Below are 18,597 nucleotides of genomic sequence, written 5' to 3' on the forward strand. Positions count from 1 at the left end.
CAGATAGCTCTTATTTCTGCTTCTTGCATTTATTGCACTGGAGAGAATCTATAATATATTGCTTAATAGAAGTTGTAACAGCAGCCATCATTGCCTGATTTCCAGTTCCGTGACTTCTGGGACTGGCCCCTCCAAGCCTTAGGAGAAGTTGTCAGCAAAAAGTTTATGTGTTCAGAGTCCACGAAAAGCTCTGTGTCACGATCCTCATTACCTGTTTTCTGTGTATACTTTCACTGCTCTCTCACAACAGTCTAGCTAGACAGGAATGGTTTCCCTGCTCACAGAACAGTAAAGTGAGGCATAGAGGGATAAAGTGACTCATTTGATGAGTGACATAAATGAATCTGAACTCAGTTCTTTTGGTCACAGCCCTCCACTCCTGGGCAGCAGATTGGACAGAGGTCCATCTAGTCAAAGCTGTGGTTTTCCCAGCAGTCACGTACAGATGTGACAATTGGACATAATGAAAGCAGAGCACCGAAGAATTAATGCTTTTGAACTGTGGTGCTGGAGAAGACTCTTGAGAGTCCCTTGGACAGCAAGGAGATCAATTCAGTCAATCCTAAAGGAAATCAACCCTGAATATTCATTGGAAGGACTGATGCTGAAGCTGAAGCTCCAATACTTTGGCCACCTGATGCAAGGAGCTGACTCAGTGGAAAAGACCCTGATGCTAAGATAGATTGAGGGCAGGAGGAGAAGGGGATGACAGAGGATGAGACTGTTGGACGGCATCAACGACTCAATGGACATGAGTTTGAGCAAGCTCAAGAAGATAGTTAGGGAAGATAGCCAGGGAAGCCTGGTGTGCTGCAGCTCATGAGATTGCAAAGAGTTGGACATGATTTTAGCAGCTGAACAACAACTACTTTTGGTCACAAGTCCTATGGTCCTCCACCCATACCAGGGAATTCTGACCACTGCCAAGAAGGCCATTTGTTTTTAAATGATTGGAGGCTGAGTGTTACAGGCTGAAAACTCATGTTCTTATAAGAAGAATGAATTAGGACACAGAAACACACAGCGAGGAGACCGTGTGAGGACACGGGGAGAAGACAACTATCTCCAAGCCAAGGAGAGAGGGTTCAGAGGGAACCAAGCCTGCCGACACCTTGATCTCAGACTTCCAGGCTCCAGACCATGAGAAAAGAATTCCTCACTTGTGTATCTTGATCTCTGAGTACTCAGTGTGAGTGCCTTCCTTTTTCTGAGGCTTTGGCTTGTGAAATCGGAGGAAAGCATAGTGAGGTTCTTGTTCATTTCTTGAGATGGGGCCAGCCCCAGCGGGGGCGGGGTGGTCTGCAGGGGGTTCTGTAGAGAACTGGGGCTGGCGTTCCTGAGAGGAAGGAGGAGAAAGGATTCAGATCCAGGCAACAGGGTCTGGGAGAACTATGGAGTCAAAGACAATGGAATGGAATTGGAACTGATAGAACTTTCATCATTTGCCCATTCATTTGTTCAAACATAGTTAATTCAGATTGACCAGCCCTTCGTGTTTACATGGATCACATTATATTCTTTAAAAGTGCTAGGAGAGAATACTATTGTCATATGTGTCTTAGAATAGTAAAACTAGGGCTAAGAGAGATTATAGACATTGTTTTCCTGAAGACACACATCTATAGATGCACCCCTGAGCCAGGACTCGAAACCAGTTCTTTCCAAATAGGGTGCTATCCTTCGTTCAGGCTGTGTGTGTAGGAGGTGCTGTGTGTGGAGTGATGGAAAAAGCAGACATAGTCCCTCATATTATGCAGTGTGTGGTTTTATGTGGTTTTTTTTTTCTTTTGAGGGGGTGGTTTTGTTTGTTTTAGCCAAACCACACAGCTTGCAAAATCTTAGTTCCCTGATCAAAGGATCAAACAGATGCCTCCTGCCATGGAAGCTTGGAGTCTTAAGCATTGGACCGCAGGGAAATCAGGGAAATCCTGCTTATGGTTTTCTAGGAGAGGCAGTTAACAGACAAATACATCTCAAGATCTAAATTTGATAGGAGATATTTTGAAATATAAAGCAAGGGCAGGGGTGGGCAGGTTCTAGAAGACAGAGTAGAGATCAGATCCTGCAATAAAAATGGTAACCAGATCCCCTCACTCATATCTGCCGCCTGCCTGCAACACCCTCAGGCTATCAGTTCAGTTCAGTTCAGTCGCTCGGTCGTGTCCGACTCTTTGCGGCAAGCGGGAAATAGAAACCCTCGAACAGTAGTGAAGAGAGGCAGACAGATCATCCTTGGATTAGGAGAAAACAGTTGCTGTTGTTGCTTAGTCACTAAGTCTTGACTCTTTTGTGACCCTATGAACTGTAGCCCACCAGGCTCCTCTGTCCATGGGATTTTCCAGGCAAGAATAGTGGAGTGGATTGCCCTTTCCTCCTCCAGGGGATCTTCCTGACCCAGGCATTGAACCTGCATCTCCTGAACTGGCAGGCAGATTCTCTACCACTGAGCCACCTGGGAAAGTGAAAGTCGCTCAGTTGTGTCCAACTCTTTGCGACCCCATGGACTATAATCCATGGAATTCTCCAGGCCAGAATACCAGAGTGGGTAGCCATTCCCTTCTCCAGGGGATCTTCCTAACCCGGGGATTGAACCCAAGTCTCCCACATTGCAGGTGGATTCTTTACCAGCTGAGCCACCTGGGAAGTCCGAGAAAATGGTTATTTTACTTTATTTTTTTGGCCACGCCACACAGCTTGCAGGATTTTAGTTTCTGACCAGGAGTCAAACCCAGGCCCCCCTGCGGTGAAAGTGCCAAATCCTAACCACTGGACCACCAGGGAATTCCCCTGAAAATGGCTATTTTAGAAGATAGAGAGAAGGCTGCCCACATTAAGGAAAAGCAAGGTGAAAATAAGTAAGTTAATAGTTTAAATCTACTATAGCCAAAACACAGAAAGGAAAAAAATGTGTCTGTTAATAACTATGACTGAAGTATTTGTATATGGATGAACCTCACCAATCAAAAGATAGAGACAGAGAATTTTATTAGCAAATGAGATTCAGCAACGTGGTGAATCAATGATTTATTCCAGAAATATTGTGCATCTACGAGCTAGGCATTCCTTTAGGTGTTGGGAAGACAACAGGGAATAAAGTGATAACAACAGCAACAAACTGCCTTTGGGACTTACTCGAGGAGGGAAAGGTTCTGATTGGTTATCAGGAGGGCTTGCTTCATCCATGCCAGAAACTCTTCTCATCATGCCTCATAACTACTCTGAGCTTCCCTGATGGCTCAGATGGTATACAATCTGCATGCAGTGAGGGAAATCTGGATTTGATTCCTGGGTCAGGAAGATCCCCTGGAGAAGCAAATGGCTACCCACTCCAGTATTCTTGCCTTGTTACAATAAGTCTTAACCACTGGACCATTAGGGAAGTCCCAATATTAATAATATTCCTATGTCACAGAAAATAAATAGAGGCCAGAGAAAGCACATCATTTGTCCAAGGTCACACACCTTGTAAATAAGATAGGATTTGAATGCAAGCAGTCCAGCTCCAGAGTACATGTTTTGAACCATGATGCTATAGTGACTCAAAGAGACACTCATTAAAAAAAGATAAAAAGAAGGTTACTGAAAATTTGAAAGTAACATAACAGAAAAGATGTCTCATGATTTCTGACAAGATGGGGATTGAACACACACTAAGGATTCCATTACCCAAGATCAACCAAGAAGAAACTGCAGGGGGAAATACATAAATTAAATTTAAAACCTGATTTTCTGTCTTCTTGTTCTGCCAGTTCCTGAGAGAGGAGTTTTGAGATAATCAACCCTAACTGTGGATGTGCCTATTTCTCCTTGCAACTCTGTCTGTGTTTGTTGATTTATTTTGAGAGACAATGCTCCATTATTGGGGGCATCTACACTTAGGATTTTACATCTTTTAATAAAACACTAGAGGCCATATATAGAGATTGAGCATCACATGAGTCCATTTATATGACATTCAAGAATGGACAAAATGAATCAATAATGGTAGAAATCAGTGATTGCTGGAAAGGGGTGGGGGTGAATGAGAAGGGGAATAAAAGAATTTGGGGCCCTGATGGAAGTGTTCCCTATCTTGACTGGGGACATGGTTGCAGGAGGTATGCGTTTGTCAAAGTTTGTTTAACTTCATATTTAAACTGTGTAAATACCTCAATATGGGCTTCCCTGGTGACTCAGTGGTAAAGAATCTGCCTGCCATTGCAGGGGACATGGGTTCGATCCCTGGGTGGGGAAGATCCGCTGGAGAGGGAAATGGCAACCCACCCCAGTATTCTTGCCTGGAGAATCCCATGGACAGAGGAGCCTGGTGAACTACGGTCCATGGGGTCGCAAAAGAGTTGGACACGACTTTGCAACTACACAACAACAACATCTCATTAAAGTTGATAGTAAATAACAGGGCGGTAGATTTGAAAAATACACATCAGAAGTGATAAACTGTGACGCTAGGATGCCTCAAGCTCTCTATCCTACTTCCTTGTCCTCAGTGAGTCTGACACAGACTAGGTTTGGACCAATTCTCTTCCCCATAATCAATGTGAGAAGAAAAGGCTAAAGCCCTAGGAGAATATGATAATCTGATATACCAAGCAAAATACCCCCCAACCAACCAACCAAATTATCTACATATTTCATCAGAAGCAGCCGTGCTAGAGCAGTTGAATCAGTAGTTTTAAACAACCCCATGTGGAATTCCAGGGAGTGCTGGATGTTAGTAGGGAAATGCCAAGGGCTCGGACCAGGGGTCGCCCACAAGGGGTAAGCTGAATGGGACCGACCGCCCCATTACTCACCCTGGAGCCGGAGCCCACGGCGTGGTTCGTATCATCCATGCTTTGCACCGGCTGGGTCTTTCTGTGGGTCTTCACTCTAAGGGAACAGCCCTGGGCATTTCAGCCTGCTAATTTGGGGCACGGGGTAAGCAGACCATCCCCTCTATGAAGAGCATGGAATGAAGAGGTGGTGGCCGTGGACCCAGCGTCCAGGTGCTCCCACCTGGGCAACCCAGCAGCTGGACTGGGGCTGGGGAAGAAACCCCCAGGCTTGGTCCAGTTGCTTACGGGCTGATTCACGCCGTCACTCAGCCTTCCTTCTCTGCCTGGGGGCTTTCCAACCAGTCCCCGGTCCTCCGGCTCAGGTCTTCTGAGATTCCAGGACCCTGAGCCCTTCCCACCCTGGGCTTCTCCCCCCACCCTGGAGCCCCGCCTCACCTGAAGAGGAGATACAGGCAGAGAGAAAGCAGGACTGTGACGCTAGCTCCCCCGACTGCTCCCAAGACCTTGCTGGCCCTGGGCTGTGGTTTACCTGTAGACAATTTGAATCTTGTTTCAACTCCAACCCCAATACATGGCATCTTCCCAACAGGCCACCCCTCTCTGTGTTCTGTTAGTGTACCCGCCTGCCCCTTGACTTCCCATCCAAGACTCCGTCACTGGACGTTCCCATCGCCCTGTAGACCCTGGGGCCAGCCCCTTCCCCTGGACTCAGGACTGAGAATCTTCTACCACCAGCCACGCCAGCTGGGGCCCCGGGGTGCCGCTTCTCCAAGTTCCATCCCTCTGGGGCTGTTCGAGTTGACTTGTGTTTCCCTCCCCCAAGTTCATATGTTGAAGTCCCCTCACCCCCTAGTCACTCAGAATGTCACCTTATTTGGAGAGGAGATCTTTACTGAGGTAATGAAGTTAAAATGAAGGCCCAGCAGGGCCTCCCGGTGGCTCAGTGGGAAGGAGTCTGCCAGCCAATGCGGGAGACACGGGTTCGATCCCTGGTCCGGGAAGATCTCACAGGCCTCAGAGCAGCTAAGCCCCCGCGCCACAACTATTGAGTCTGTCCTCTAGAGCCCGAGAGCTTTAACGACTGAAGAAGCACTTGCTCCCTAGCGCCCATGCTCTGCAACAAGAGAAGCCACCACAATGAGCACCGCAACTCAAGAGCAGCCCCCGCTCTCCACAATTAGACAAAGCCCCCATAGCAACGAAGACCCAGCACAGCCAGAGATAAATTGTTTAATTAAAAAACATGAGATCAGCAGGGACTAATCCAATATGACTGATGTCCTAGAAAGGGGAAATTTGGACACAGACACATGCAGGCTTTTATGTTCTATGTAAACATAAAAGCGAGGGTGGGGAGGCTTCCCAGGTGGCGTTAATGAAAAAGAACCTGCCCCCCATTGCAGGAGACCCTCATCCTCCTGGGAGCAGGAGGGGGTTCCAGCAGCTGCCGGGGGGGGGGCTGTGGGTTTGATCCCTGGGTTAGGAAGATTCCACTGGAGGAGGGTATGGAAACACACCCCAGTATTCTCGCCTGGAGAATCCCGTGGACAGGGGAGCCTGGAGGGCTGCAGTCCATGGGGTCACAAAGAGTCGGACACAACTGAAGAGACTGAGCACTCAGCCACAAAACATGAAAGCAGAGATGGGGGTGATGCTCCTACGAGCCAAGGAACACCAAAGGTTGCCAGCAAAACTGTCAGAAGCCACGGGGAGAGTCCTGGAACAATTCTCACAGCCTGGGATGGAGTCAACCCTGCTGACACCTTGATCCCAGGCTTCCAGCCGCCAGCACCGGGAGGTGTATCTGCTTAAGCCCCCAGTTGGAGGTGCTTTGTTCTGGCTGCCCTAGCAGACTCATATAAGGATCCAGGCTCCTTTTCTCTCGGGCATCAGCTCTCGGCAGGCCCCTGACCTGGCAGCAGCAGGACAAACCCACTCTGGGCCCTGTGGACGTTCAGGGCCTCGTAGTTGAGGCTGAGGCCGGAGCTGAGCCCCTCACGGAGGCTCAGGGAGCCGTTGGCCCAGGGCCTGGTGGAGCTGGAGTTGACCTTGAAGGAGGCGTTGCTGAAGTTCCCCTCCAGCAGCCCCTCACCGAGCCGCCAGCACAGGGAGGCAGCCGGCCGAGCTCGGGAGGAGCAGCTGCAACACAGACCCTCGTCCTTCTGGGAGCAGGAGGGGCCCAGCAGCTGTGGAGGGGGGGCTGTGGGGAGACATGGGAGGGATCAGGGGCACCTCTCCCCTCCCTGGAACCCCGGGATCTTGTCCCCAGGGGGCCCCACACTCACAGACCACGGAGAGGCTCAAGGAGATATTTTGGGAGCCCAGCGGGTTCTGAGCCTGGCAGGTGAACACTTCTTCTTCTGCTGCCCCTACACGAGGCAGCTCCAGGACCCCAGTGCTGGAGATGGCGGTGACCTCCAGGGCGGGAGACCCCCGGAACCAGCTCAGCTGTGCAGGGGGGTTGCTGTCAGCAGCACACAGCAGCCGCAGCACCTGGCCCTCCTGGACGGGAAGGGACGAGGTGTTCTGCAGAATCTTGAGGGCTTCGGGGGAAGAGAAGGGCAGAGAGACAGACAGATGGGCTGGGCAAAGCTGGCACCTCTCTCCTCCTGCGATGTCCACACTCGCTCTGGGGAGGGGACTGGCAGAGTCTGAACCACAGGCATTCAGAAGAAGCCCCAGCGGTTTCCCTGGAGCTGCCCAGACTGTCCATCAGATGGGGCACAGAGGGCGCAGGGCAAGCATGTTTGTGTTTGAGACACTCAGTCGTGCTCGACCCTTTGTGACCCCATGGACTTTAGCCCTCCAGGCAGGAATACTGGAGTGGGTTGCCATGCCCTCCTCCAGGGACTCTTCCTGACCCAGGGATCGGACCCGGGTCTCCCATATTGTGGGCAGGTTCTTTACCACTGAGCCACCAGGGAAGACCTGGTGGACAAGGATACAGTGAGCAAGCGTAGTTATGGGCCAAAGAAGAGAAAACAGCAGGTGGTAAAACATCAGAGAGGGATTTCCTTGGCGGTCCAGTGGTTAGGACTCCACACTTCCACTGCAGGGGACACGGGTTCGATCCCTGGTCAGGGAACTAAGATCCTGCATGCTACATTGTGTGGCCAACTGCTGACACCGCCCCCCCCCCCCAAAAAAAAAAACAAACATCAGAGAGAAAGCAAAAGGAATGTGACAGCTTCCTTTGAATTTAGCCAAAGAAAGCTGTGGGTGAGCTGAAGGTTAACTTCTGGGAGCTGAGCTTTCGGAATTCCGCCCCCCTGTCTCCCCCCCCTCCCCGACTCTCCCTGTGTCTGACCTCAATAGCTGGGCCCTCAAATATGTTCCAGTTAGTCCTCTGACAGGGCTTCCCAGGTGGCACTAGTGGTAAAGAATCCGCCTGCCAATGCAGAAGACGCAGGAGTCGTGGGTTCGATCCCTGGGTGGGGAAGATCCCCTGGAGGAGGAATTGGCAACCTACTCCAAGCATTCTTGCCTGCGAAATCTCATGGACAGAGGAGCCTGGCGGGCTACAGTCCATGGGGTCGCAAAGAGTCTTAACAGGACTGAGCAAAAAGTCCTGTGAGGTCCAACGAAGCTCTGTCCTGGCAGAGACCTGGGTTCCGTCCCCACTCTGGAGGGGAGAGGTCTCTTCCTACCTGTCCTGTTTCCTTGGAACATGCTGATGGCCACGTGCTGTGGAGCATCTGTGACAGAAGGTTAAGCAGGATCAACATTCGTGGCGAGGGAGTGGGCGGGCACTGGTGCCATGGAAACAAGTGCTCAGCTGCAAGACCCGGATATCGGGCCCCACCCCAGCTCCCCCTGCCCGCACACCCTCAGGCCCCCCGGGCGTCCTCACCCCTCACTCACAGGTGACATTGAGCAGGATGGTCCGCTCCACCATCGCCCCGCTTCTGGGGAACTTCACCTGGCAGGTGAGCCTGCTGCCGTGGTCCTGGGGCCGTGGGGTGAGGGTGAGCACCGACGAGAAGGGGGCCCTGGGGCCCAGGGAGCTGGGGGCAGCGGACGTCCAAGAGAAGATGGGGGGCATGGCCCGCTCGCAGGCCCAGGGCACAGAGCAGGTCAGGTTCCCGGGGCGGCCGGCCTCCAGGGCCCCCGGGCTGAGGACGTGGGGCTGATGGGTGAGCGCTGGTGAGGGCAGAGAGAAGGATGGGGCCCCCTTGGCATGTTGTTAGCCTGCCCCAGGGTCCCCACCCCAGCCCTGGTTTCTGGTGCCCCTTTCTTTCCCTGAGCCCCCCTGCCATACCTGTCACGTTCAGAAAGAACATCTTGTTTAGATATGGGAATTTTCTGAAGTGTGTCTCGGCTCGAAAGAAGTATGTCCCGCTGTCCCCTGCGTTGACATCCATGATGCTTAGGCTGCAGTTTCTGGCCTGGGGCTCCCTGGGGAGGGAGAATCGCCCCTGGGTCCCCTCATGCAGCTTCTGTACCGGCTTGTTCGTGGCCACCAGGGGATCGTGTTTTGTATCTGCCCCTTCCCGGAACCAAAACATGTAGATCTTTCCAAAGGAAACCCAGGGATGGGGAAAGGTGCAGGGTAGGAGGACGCACAGGCCCTCCTGCACGATCACATTCTGCCGCAGTTCCAGGCGCTGAGCTAGGGGTGCTGGGCAGAGGGAGAAAGTCAGCCTGGAGCTCCAGTGCCTCGCCCCAGTGTGTGTGTGGGCGGGGGTGGGGGTTGGGGGGTGGGGGGTCGGTTCCCGGTGCCCCTCGGCCCACTCACCTCCCCACAGCACGAGGGGCAGCAGCAGCAGCAACAGCCGCATCCCTTCCTGATTTCTCCCGGGGCAGGATCCACCTTCCGGATCCGTCTGAAAGAGAAGGCCAAGCTGCAGATAAAGGAAGGGCGGAGGAAGCTCAGACAGGAAGCTGCGGTGAGATAACCAGGCCACAAGCCCCTAAGAGGAAACTTCAGGCTTAGAGAGTCAGCAGTGGTTGGCCCCGCCAAGATCATTCTGCCATTTCTGCATATTGGAAGGTGACCCCTGAGGATCAGAGGGGGCAAGGGGCTTGCCTGAGTGAGGCAGCAAGGAAGGACGGGAGCCCCGGAGTCCTGCCTCCGGGGCTCCTGCCCTGTTTTCTGCCCTGGATAAGGGGGCTCCCCTATGCAGCTCCCTGAGAGTCATGGCCTGGGGAATCCTCATGGAGGCGGCCTGTTCAGGATGGAACTGGAGACATCTTATATGGGCACCAGGGGCAGGAGAAGGTGTGGGTGAGGCAAGAGAAGCAACACATGCCTTTACTTGATTGATTCATTCATTCATTCACAAACTAACATAAAACAGGACAGATTTGGCGACTTCCCTGGTGGTCCGGTGGTTAAGAATCCACCTTGCGCCAAAGGGGATGCAGCCTCGATCCCTGTTTGGGGAACTAAGATCCCACAGGCCTGGGGCAGCTGAGCCCACGTGCCGCAACTACTGAAGCCTGTGTGCTCTGGAGCCTGCGTGCCCCAACTAGAGAGAAGGCCGTGCGCCACATGAAAGAGCCTGTGTGCCGCTGCTAAGACCCAACACGGCCAAAATGGTTTTTTCCTAAACAAAAAAGACAGGTTTGAATCAGTCCTCACCCTCGACTAGCTCAAACAGTGGGGGAAGACAAACAAACCTGAGTTTTATTTAAGGGCAACCGGGAGCCACAGAAGGTTCTCGAGCAGAAGCGGGACAGAGTCATATAGGTATAACATGATCTTGCTGAAGCCAGTGTAGGGAACAGCTGGAAGGGAGAGGCTGGAGGCCAAGAGGAAGCTTCTGTGATTGGGAGGAAGAGAACCACGCCTGCGGGGAGATAGCAGCCTGGGTGATGGAAGAGAGACGCCACTGAAGACACTTTGGGGAAGTGAGATTTGAGGGGAGGTGTGGGGGACCGGGGGCAGAGAGAGACGTCTAGAGTGACTCTCTGAGCGCTGACTCCAGCTACTGGGGGGCGGGGGATGGAAGTGCCACCGCCAAGAGCAGGATAAATGTGCAGGTCTAGGCTGGGCAGACGGGGGCTGAGAAGGTAGCAGAGCTGCCCCTGGAGGTGGACACATAGACACACTCACGGAGCGGGGGCAGAGGGCCCTGGGCGGGGCAGTGGGAACCCGCACACCCGCATGCCCGCATGCCCCCGATTAAGCTTAACTGTGGGATGTAGGGAGAGCTGGTGGTGGTGACCGAGATGGCCTGTTCGGGAAGAGAACGGGTGGTTACTGGTGACACAGATGAGAGTTTTGCCAGGGAGGGGAGAGAGGGGGTGGCAGCCAGACAGCAGGGAGCAGAGAAGTGAGGCAAATGCGGGCTGGGGTGGGGCGGGTGAAGTGGAATCCCACTGACCGTCTTTGCTGCTGCTGCTAAGTCGCTTCAGTCGTGTCCGACTCTGTGCGACCCCATAGATGGCAGCCCACCAGGCTCCGTCGTCCCTGGGATTCTCCAGGCAAGAACACTGGAATGGGTTGCCATTTCCTTCTCCAGTGCATGAAAGTGAAAAGTGAAAGTGAAGTCGCTCAGTTGTGTCCGACTCTTCGCGACCCCACAGACTGCAGCCCACCAGGCTCCTCCATCCATGGGATTTTCCAGGCAAGAGTACTGGAGTGGGTTGCCATGGCCTTCTCTGACTGACCGCCTTTAGCCCTCTCCCCTTTAAGCTTGAAGACCCCACTTCTGCCCTGAGCAGTAGGAAGCCCCCTCCATCTCTGCCCCAGAGGAGTGCTTCCTTCCTACCTGTACCATTTCCGTGGGTGGGGCCAATAGCCCAGGTTCTTGGAGCATTTGGAATGGAGATAAGAAGGTATTTTCTCCTTCAATCATGGGGAGAGATGGTGACTTTAACTCTGGCTGGATCTGCAGAAGGGTGTCGAGGCAAGAATACCGGAGTAGGTTGCCATGCCCTCTTCCAGGGGATCTTCCTGACCCAGGGATCGAACCTGCATCTCTTACGTCTCCTGTGTGGTGGTGGGGGGCTGTTGTGGTTTCTTATCCCTTCTCGGGCCAGGCTTCTGGCCAAGCATCACGTCCTACAGGCGCTGTGACTGGGCCCCTCCTCAGGGACCCAGGTGTCCTGACAAACACCGAGAAGGTATGCTGAACCTGACTGGGGCCAGGAGCTCAGCCAAGTGGGGAGAGACAGCCTGAGCTGCTAGCGTCAGAGGGAGCTGCTTAGAGCACTTGAGTCAAAATGAAAGTAACAATTAAGCCTTTAATCGCCTACTGTGATGATATAAGCAACAGTCTAAATGGAAAAAGCAGTGCCTCCCCCATGTTCTGGAATGGTTGCAGAGGTGTTAAAGAAAAATATGTGATTCTAATTGTTAAGGGGAAAAAAAATTATTCTTGGCACTTCTTATTTTCATTTTTATTTTATTTTCTTTATTGGAGTATAGTTGTTTTACACTTCTGTGTCTGTTTCTGCTGCCCAGCAAAGCGGATGAACCATACGTACACATATGTCCCCTCTTTTTGAATTTCCTTCCCATTTAGGTCACCACAGAGCAGAAAGTAGAGTTCCCTGTGCTGTACAATAAATTCTCCTTAGTTATTTGTTTTATGCAATGCTGTTGTTTAGGTGCTCAATCCCATCCGATTCTCTGCGACCCCATGGACCCCACCAGGCTCCTCTCTCCATGGGATTCTCCAGGCAACAATACCAGAGTGGGTGGCCATGCCCTCCTCCAGGGGATCTTCCTAACCCAAGGATCAAACCTGCATCTCTTACATCTCCTGCGTTGGCAGGCGTGTTCTTTACCACTAGCACCACCAGGGAACCTGACACATTGTAGTATATATAGGCGAATCCCAATCTCCCAATTCACCCCACCACCCACCCTTCACCCCTTGGCCACCACACATTTGTTCCTTCCATTTGTGTCTCTGTTTCTGCTCATGACACTTAAGGAACCATGAAGCAGACTTCATTCAGGACTGTTGTCATAGGTTCAGGGACCCCCGCAATGGGGGTTTCCTGCAGGGGAAAAGAGACCAGGCTCAGCTCTGACAACGATGAGGAAGACTGGGGATTTATTGCCAAAGAGGAGGGTGAGGGGTCAGCAGATGGAAAATTACTGAAAGGAAACACTGGGGGAAAGGGAGCTTCTGGCTAAACCGACCCACCAGGCTTCTTGCTGAAGGCAGGACAGGGTGACCAGACAGCAGCTGTGGGCTGCTGGAGGATGAGGAAGCCCATTAGATACAGAGGGTAAGGGATGTGGGTTACACTGACTTCCCTGGTGGCGCAGTGGGTAAGAATCTGCCTGCCAGTGCAGGGGACACGTGTTTGATCCCTGGTCCGGGAAGATTACACGTGCTGCAGGGCAGTGAAAGGCCGTGCACCCCAGCTACCGAGCCTGGACTCTGGAGCCAGTGAGCCGCAACTGCTGAGGCCTGGTGCTGCAGCTCCTGAAGCCAGCACGCCCGGCGCCTGTGCTCACAAGAGAAGCCACAGTGAAAGCCGGTGCACCACAACAAAGAGAAACCCCTGCTCTCTGCAAACAGAGGAAGCCTTCACGTGGCAACGAAGACCTAGCGCAACCAAAAATAAATCAATTTTTTAAATGTTTTTGATTACATTTATTTTTTTTTTCATCTTTGTTAGTTGGAGGCTAATTCTTTAAAAAAAGAACTTGAAGAGCCTGGCTAGAGTTGAGCCAAGGGGAGAATCTTTGTCAAGGGGTCTGATGGGCCAGCACAGACATGGGGGTCACTTCACATACCAGGGACCCAGAACAAGAAGCTGTGGTGGATCTATGGATCCTGGGTTGGGGCCTGGGGCGGGGGGGGAGTGGAAAAGTACCGAGTCCTGAATCAGAGTGGGGCAAAGTGTCTTCAGGTTTTCCTCCTCCTCCCCCCACATTAGGAGGCCTCAGAAGAGGTGCCTGAAGACCTCTGCCCAAGGCTTCAGATAAACAGACCAAGAATGAAGTCCTCTGAGCTCGGAATGCAAAAATGTGGAGAGTATGACAAGCCAGAGCAGTCTGCAGTCCTTCACTGCAACTCCTTTCAGAGGCTGCAGTGCACAGACATCCCCGTGAAGCCAGCCGAGGAAAGCTTTCGACTTTGCCTATGATCAGGTCTGAAAAACCAGCTGTAGGTTTGTAGCCATGAGCCGAACTCCTCAGATGGCTCTATGCATAGCCCTTTCACCTCCCGTGGCTTCCCAGGTGGCTCAGTCATAAGGAATCTGCCTGCAGTGCAGGAGCCACAAGAGATGTGGGTCCGATCCCTGGGCCAGGAAGATCCCCTGGAGAAGGAAACGGCAACACACTCCAGTATTCCTGCCTGGGAAAATCCCATGGATAGAGGAGCTATCCCTGTGGGCTACATACAGTTCTGCTGCTGCTGCTAAGTCGCTTCAGTCATGTCTGACTCTGTGCGACCCCATAGACGGCAACCCACCAGCCTCCGCCGTCCCTGGGATTCTCCAGGCAAGAACACTGGAGTGGGTTGCCATTTCCTTCTCCAATGCATGAAAGTGAAAAGTGAAAGTGAAGTCGCTCAGTTGTGTCCGACTCTTTGCAACCCCATGGACTGCCACCTACCAGGCTCCTCTGTCCATGGGATTTTCCAGGCAAGAGCACTAGAGTGGGGTGCCACTGCCTTCTCTGACATACAATCCATGGGGTTGCAAAAGAGTCGAACACAACTTAGCAACTAAACAGCAACATCTATCACCTCCTAGGAAGGTCACCTGAAAATGCAGGGCTGGTGTCATGGTCTCTTCTTTAAATTTTATTTATTTTTAATATTTTCATTGGAGTATAGTTCATTTATGATGTTGTGTTAAGTTTCAGGCGTACAGCAAAGTGAATCAGTTGTATATATGTATGTTATATATATGTATGTGTATATCCTGGGTGAATAAGGAACAGGGAGCCTTGGGTCCCATGGAGGAAGGAAGTATCTTCCTACTGGATTTTGATCTGTTTAGACTCTAAGACAGTTGGGCTTCAGGTTAAAGGGATGTAGATTTTGGGATATTCTGGTATAAGCTGGAGAGAAGATTCAGACCTCAAAAAGGAGATCCTGAGAGTCCACCTCAGCTTCCCCTGGGATCGTGAACACTTCTCCCCACCTTTCAGATAAGAAGCACCTGTGTTCCTGTCTCTAGGGTCCTCTCCTGGGGATCCTTGGCTACTTGTCACATTCAGATATATAAGGAGTTGTGCATGCATGCTCAGTCACTCAGTTGTGTCTGACTCTTTGAGACCTTTGTAGCCCTTTAAAGTACACTGTCCATGGGATTTCGCAGGCAAGAATACTGGAGCAGGTTGCCATTTCCTACTCCAGGGGAATCTTCCCTACCCAGAGATCAATCCCATGTCTCCTGCATTGGCAGGTGGATTCTTTATCACTGGGCCACCTGGGAAGCCCCATATTGGGAGTCGTTTTTCATGTGATATTTCTCTAACCGAAAGCATTCTCACTTCCCTGCATCTTGGCGAATCTAATGCTTAGAGAGCAACTGTGGGCCCCTGGACCCCACAGAAGGTTGGACTGGCCTCAGAGAGTTTCTTCCAGATTTCGATGGGGGTCTGCGGGTGGAAGGGGGTTACAGTGTCTGCCGGACACCTCTGGGATCTGAAGGTGGATGCTGAGTGGGCTAAAGTCAGTCCAAAAAACCCAAGGGTTGCAGTGAACGGGATGGGAAGCATGGGCCCTGCTTCACCACCGTCAGTGAAGGTTACAGAGCACACCTGCACCACCCTCCGGGGACCACTGCAGGAAACAGCCTCTGACTGCAGCCCCACCCGGAAACCCCCTCCTCACGTCTGCTGCCCTCCCAGCTGCAGCCACGGTGGCAGCAACATCTCTGGGCCCCAGAGGCTAATCCGGATTCACCTGACACCATCTGATTAGTCTCTCCTAGCTTAGAGGTGGGGGCGACCATGGGGTGGCAAGAGAGCTGGGGACACTTCTTGGGTTGAAGTGTGTGACTTGTGTATCAGTCTCTCTTCAGCAGAAATACCCCTCTCTCCCTTGAGCCACCGGGGTGGGGAAGTGAAAGCCGAGCTCTTCTCTCTTGGGGCCACAGCTGTCTCGTACCCTGAAACCCTGACTTTCACCCCCTGAAGACCAACTCCCACTTCCCTTAAGCGAGATGTGGAGTTTCGTGGTCTGTTTTCCCCACATAGGTTTCTCGAAGCCTGGTTAGAACCTAGACAGGGAGGCCTTTATCCTGTTCATTACCAGTCCCCAAGCCCGTCCCACTTCTTCCCATCAGAAGGTACCCACAGCGGGATAGCTCTTAGCAGCCAAGACAGCAGCGGTCCCCAGAAGCGGGTGTGGCGCTGTCCGTGGTGCTGAAGCGGGGTTGGATCTTGAGTTTGGGAATCACTGGATTATGCAGAAGAGTCTGACTAGACACGAATCAGATCTGGACCTCAGGCCGGGAAAGCAGCTGAGTCAGAAGGGTTGGGCCTGCCGAGGAAGGAGAAGATCAGGGAGGGGCCGGGACTCTGGTCTCGGGGCTTGCCTTCCCCTGAGCCTCTCCTTCCTTCTTCTTTACACTCTAAAATCCTCTGGGTTCTGCCAGCCCACTGGGTTAAAGTCAGCTGCAGCTCCCACCCCCTCACCTCCCACTGACTTCTTGTTTTGGGAGAAAAATAAAGCCCTATTTGTTACGGTTCCTGAAAGTCAGCTTTTTTTTTTTTTTTTTAAACTTAGAGTGAAATGCATTTCTAATTGATACAGTCTGTGGAGATGACTCCTCCAATTCCATTTAAAGCCAACATGACGTTTTCCAAAAGTGCCCTACTCACAGGAGAGTGCGTGGTATGCCTGACTTTTTTTCACTTCTGCTAATTCAAGAGTAGAGAAACAGTATGATGTCTTTTCTCTGCATTGATGTGATTATACATAACCTTTCTCATCTTTTTAAATTAACTGTAATGCTTATCTGTGAATTATCTATTCAAAGGGGGACTTCCCTGGTGGCGCAGTGGATAAGAATCCACCTGCCAATGCAGGGGCCATGGGTCCGATCCCTGGTCCAGGAAGATTACACATGCCTCAGAGCAGCAGAGCCCTTGCGTCACAGCGACTGAGCGCACGTGCTGCAACGACTAAAGCCTGCACACCTAGAGCTTGTGCTCCGCAACAAGAGAAGGCACTGCCGCCAGACGCCCGCGCTCCGCAACAGAGAGTAGCCCCCGCTCAGGGCACCTAGACAAAGCCTGAGCAAAGCAACGAAGATTCAGTGCAGCCAGAAATTTAAAACATAATAAAAAATTAAAAAAAATCTACCCAAAGGTTTACACGGAAGGACCGTGGAGTTTTCCCGATCAGCCTCTCTAGAGACTCTGATCTCATCCCTATTACTCATCTTGTGCTAAGTTGCTTCAGTTGTGTCCGACTCTACGCAATGCTCTGGACTGTACCCACGAGGCTCCTGCGTCCATGGAATTCTTCAGGCAAGAATACTAGGCTGGTTTGCCATGCCCTCCCCCAGGGGATCCTCCCAGGAATCGAACCCGCCTCTCTTGTGTCTCCTGCATTGGCAGGTGGGTTCTTTACCTCTAGCCCCACCTGGAAAGCCCATTATTAACCTTAGAGGATAATATGTTTACCAATGCAATACACACCCCTACATTTCAAAGTTATGGTTTTATAAATACTGTTTTTAATGTTTCTGTGACTGGCATCCTACAGGACACATATCCTTTCCTGGCTACTTCCACTTGATATCAGCTGAAAATTTTTTTATGGTAAAGTGTATAATGTTCACAAGATGAATGGGTAAGTGTGCACTGCACGGATTTACCAAACAGCAAATGCAGTCAGTTCACAAAATATCTCCAGTTCGAAATACCAACTATGGCCAGTTCCCCAAATAGCTCAACAGTCCACACTCCAACCATAGAGCATGAAGTTCCTATTTGCTCACATCTCTGCAACACTTGCTGTTTCTGCCTTTTGGGTTTTCCAGTCTGATGTGTGTAGAGCAGTATCTGCTTTCCGTGTGGTGTTTTTCCATTACCAGTGTGTTTGAGCATCTCAATGTGGACTTGTTTTCCATTCATATTTCCACATTTCTGAAATAAATATTCATGTCCTTTGCTATTTTTATATTGGCTTGTTTTTCTTCTTGCTGATTTGTGGAAGTTTTAGTGCATTCTAAATAATTAAAAAGCTTTTGTGAGCTTAAATGAAGGAAATAATTACTCCCATTCTGCCATTTCTCGATTAAATTTATCTCTGTTGTCCTTCATTTTGATGTGATCAAATCTATGTGTCACTGGTCACAGCACCGTGGGATGCAACATTGTGTACTCCTTCTAAAAGTATCCATGATCTTGGCTTTTACATTAACCATTTCCATGTTTTCTTTATAGTTTTATCACCAATGTATCCCTAGAAAGTACAGTTCACATAAACCTATTTTTGAACTTTTTATAAGTACAATCATATTATATGTGATTGCCTGTGTCTTACTTCATTTTTTTATTGTGGTATAATTTACATATAATGAATATATATTTAGGCACATTTGTAAATAATGGAGTTATACCCAACAAATAATTTCTTATTTTTTATTTATTTTCCATTTATTTTTATTAGTTGGAGGCTAATTACTCTACAATATTGTAGTGGTTTTTGCCATACATTGACATGAATCAGCCATGGATTTACATGTGTTCTCCATCCTGATCCCCCTCCCACCTCCCTCCCCATCCCATCCCTCTGGGTCTTCCCAGTGCACCAGCCCTGAGCACTTGTCTCATGCATCCAACCTGGGCTGGTGATCTGTTTCACCCTTGAAAGTATACTTGTTTCAATGCTATTCTCTCAGAACATCCCACCATTGCCTTCTCCCACAGAGTCTAAAAGTCTGTTCTGTA

At 51.0% G+C, this 18,597-nt stretch overlaps 1 protein-coding gene across 5 annotated transcripts; it reads right to left on the minus strand.

The window, feature by feature from the left end:
• Positions 1-688: 688 nt before the first annotated feature.
• On the minus strand, positions 689-9,591 carry LOC122420639 (sialic acid-binding Ig-like lectin 6). Of its 5 annotated transcripts, none has more exons than XM_043436003.1 (8): positions 9,511-9,591; positions 9,034-9,393; positions 8,637-8,915; positions 8,423-8,470; positions 7,061-7,318; positions 5,211-5,304; positions 4,794-4,869; positions 689-1,336 (listed from the first exon to the last, which is right to left on the minus strand). In XM_043436003.1, exons 1-8 carry the CDS (start codon positions 9,551-9,553, stop codon positions 1,157-1,159), a joined length of 1,338 nt encoding a protein of 445 aa, XP_043291938.1. In that variant the 5' UTR covers positions 9,554-9,591; the 3' UTR covers positions 689-1,156. The 5 variants fall into 5 exon arrangements, 4 of the variants coding, with proteins under 4 accessions (XP_043291938.1, XP_043291942.1, XP_043291940.1 ...); XM_043436007.1 differs by having other exon boundaries at positions 9,034-9,120; positions 9,511-9,546; XR_006263337.1 differs by lacking the exon at positions 689-1,336 and adding an exon at positions 6,293-6,975 and having other exon boundaries at positions 4,841-4,869.
• Positions 9,592-18,597: the final 9,006 nt, after the last annotated feature.

The sequence above is a fragment of the Cervus canadensis genome, chromosome 18 (assembly GCF_019320065.1).
Source record: "Cervus canadensis isolate Bull #8, Minnesota chromosome 18, ASM1932006v1, whole genome shotgun sequence".
Lineage (NCBI taxonomy): Eukaryota > Metazoa > Chordata > Mammalia > Artiodactyla > Cervidae > Cervus > Cervus canadensis.

Excerpts from the sequence above, each read along its gene's own strand:
- LOC122420639 (XM_043436003.1), bottom strand. The coding sequence starts at position 9,553 with ATGCGGCTGTTGCTGCTGCTGCTGCCCCTCGTGCTGTGGGGAG. Across the intron at positions 9,394-9,510 it reads GCCCCTCGTGCTGTGGGGAG|CACCCCTAGCTCAGCGCCTG; the intron begins GTGAGTGGGCCG and ends CCCTCTGCCCAG. Across the intron at positions 5,305-7,060 it reads CTTGAGCCTCTCCGTGGTCT|GTAAACCACAGCCCAGGGCC; the intron begins GTGAGTGTGGGG and ends AATTGTCTACAG.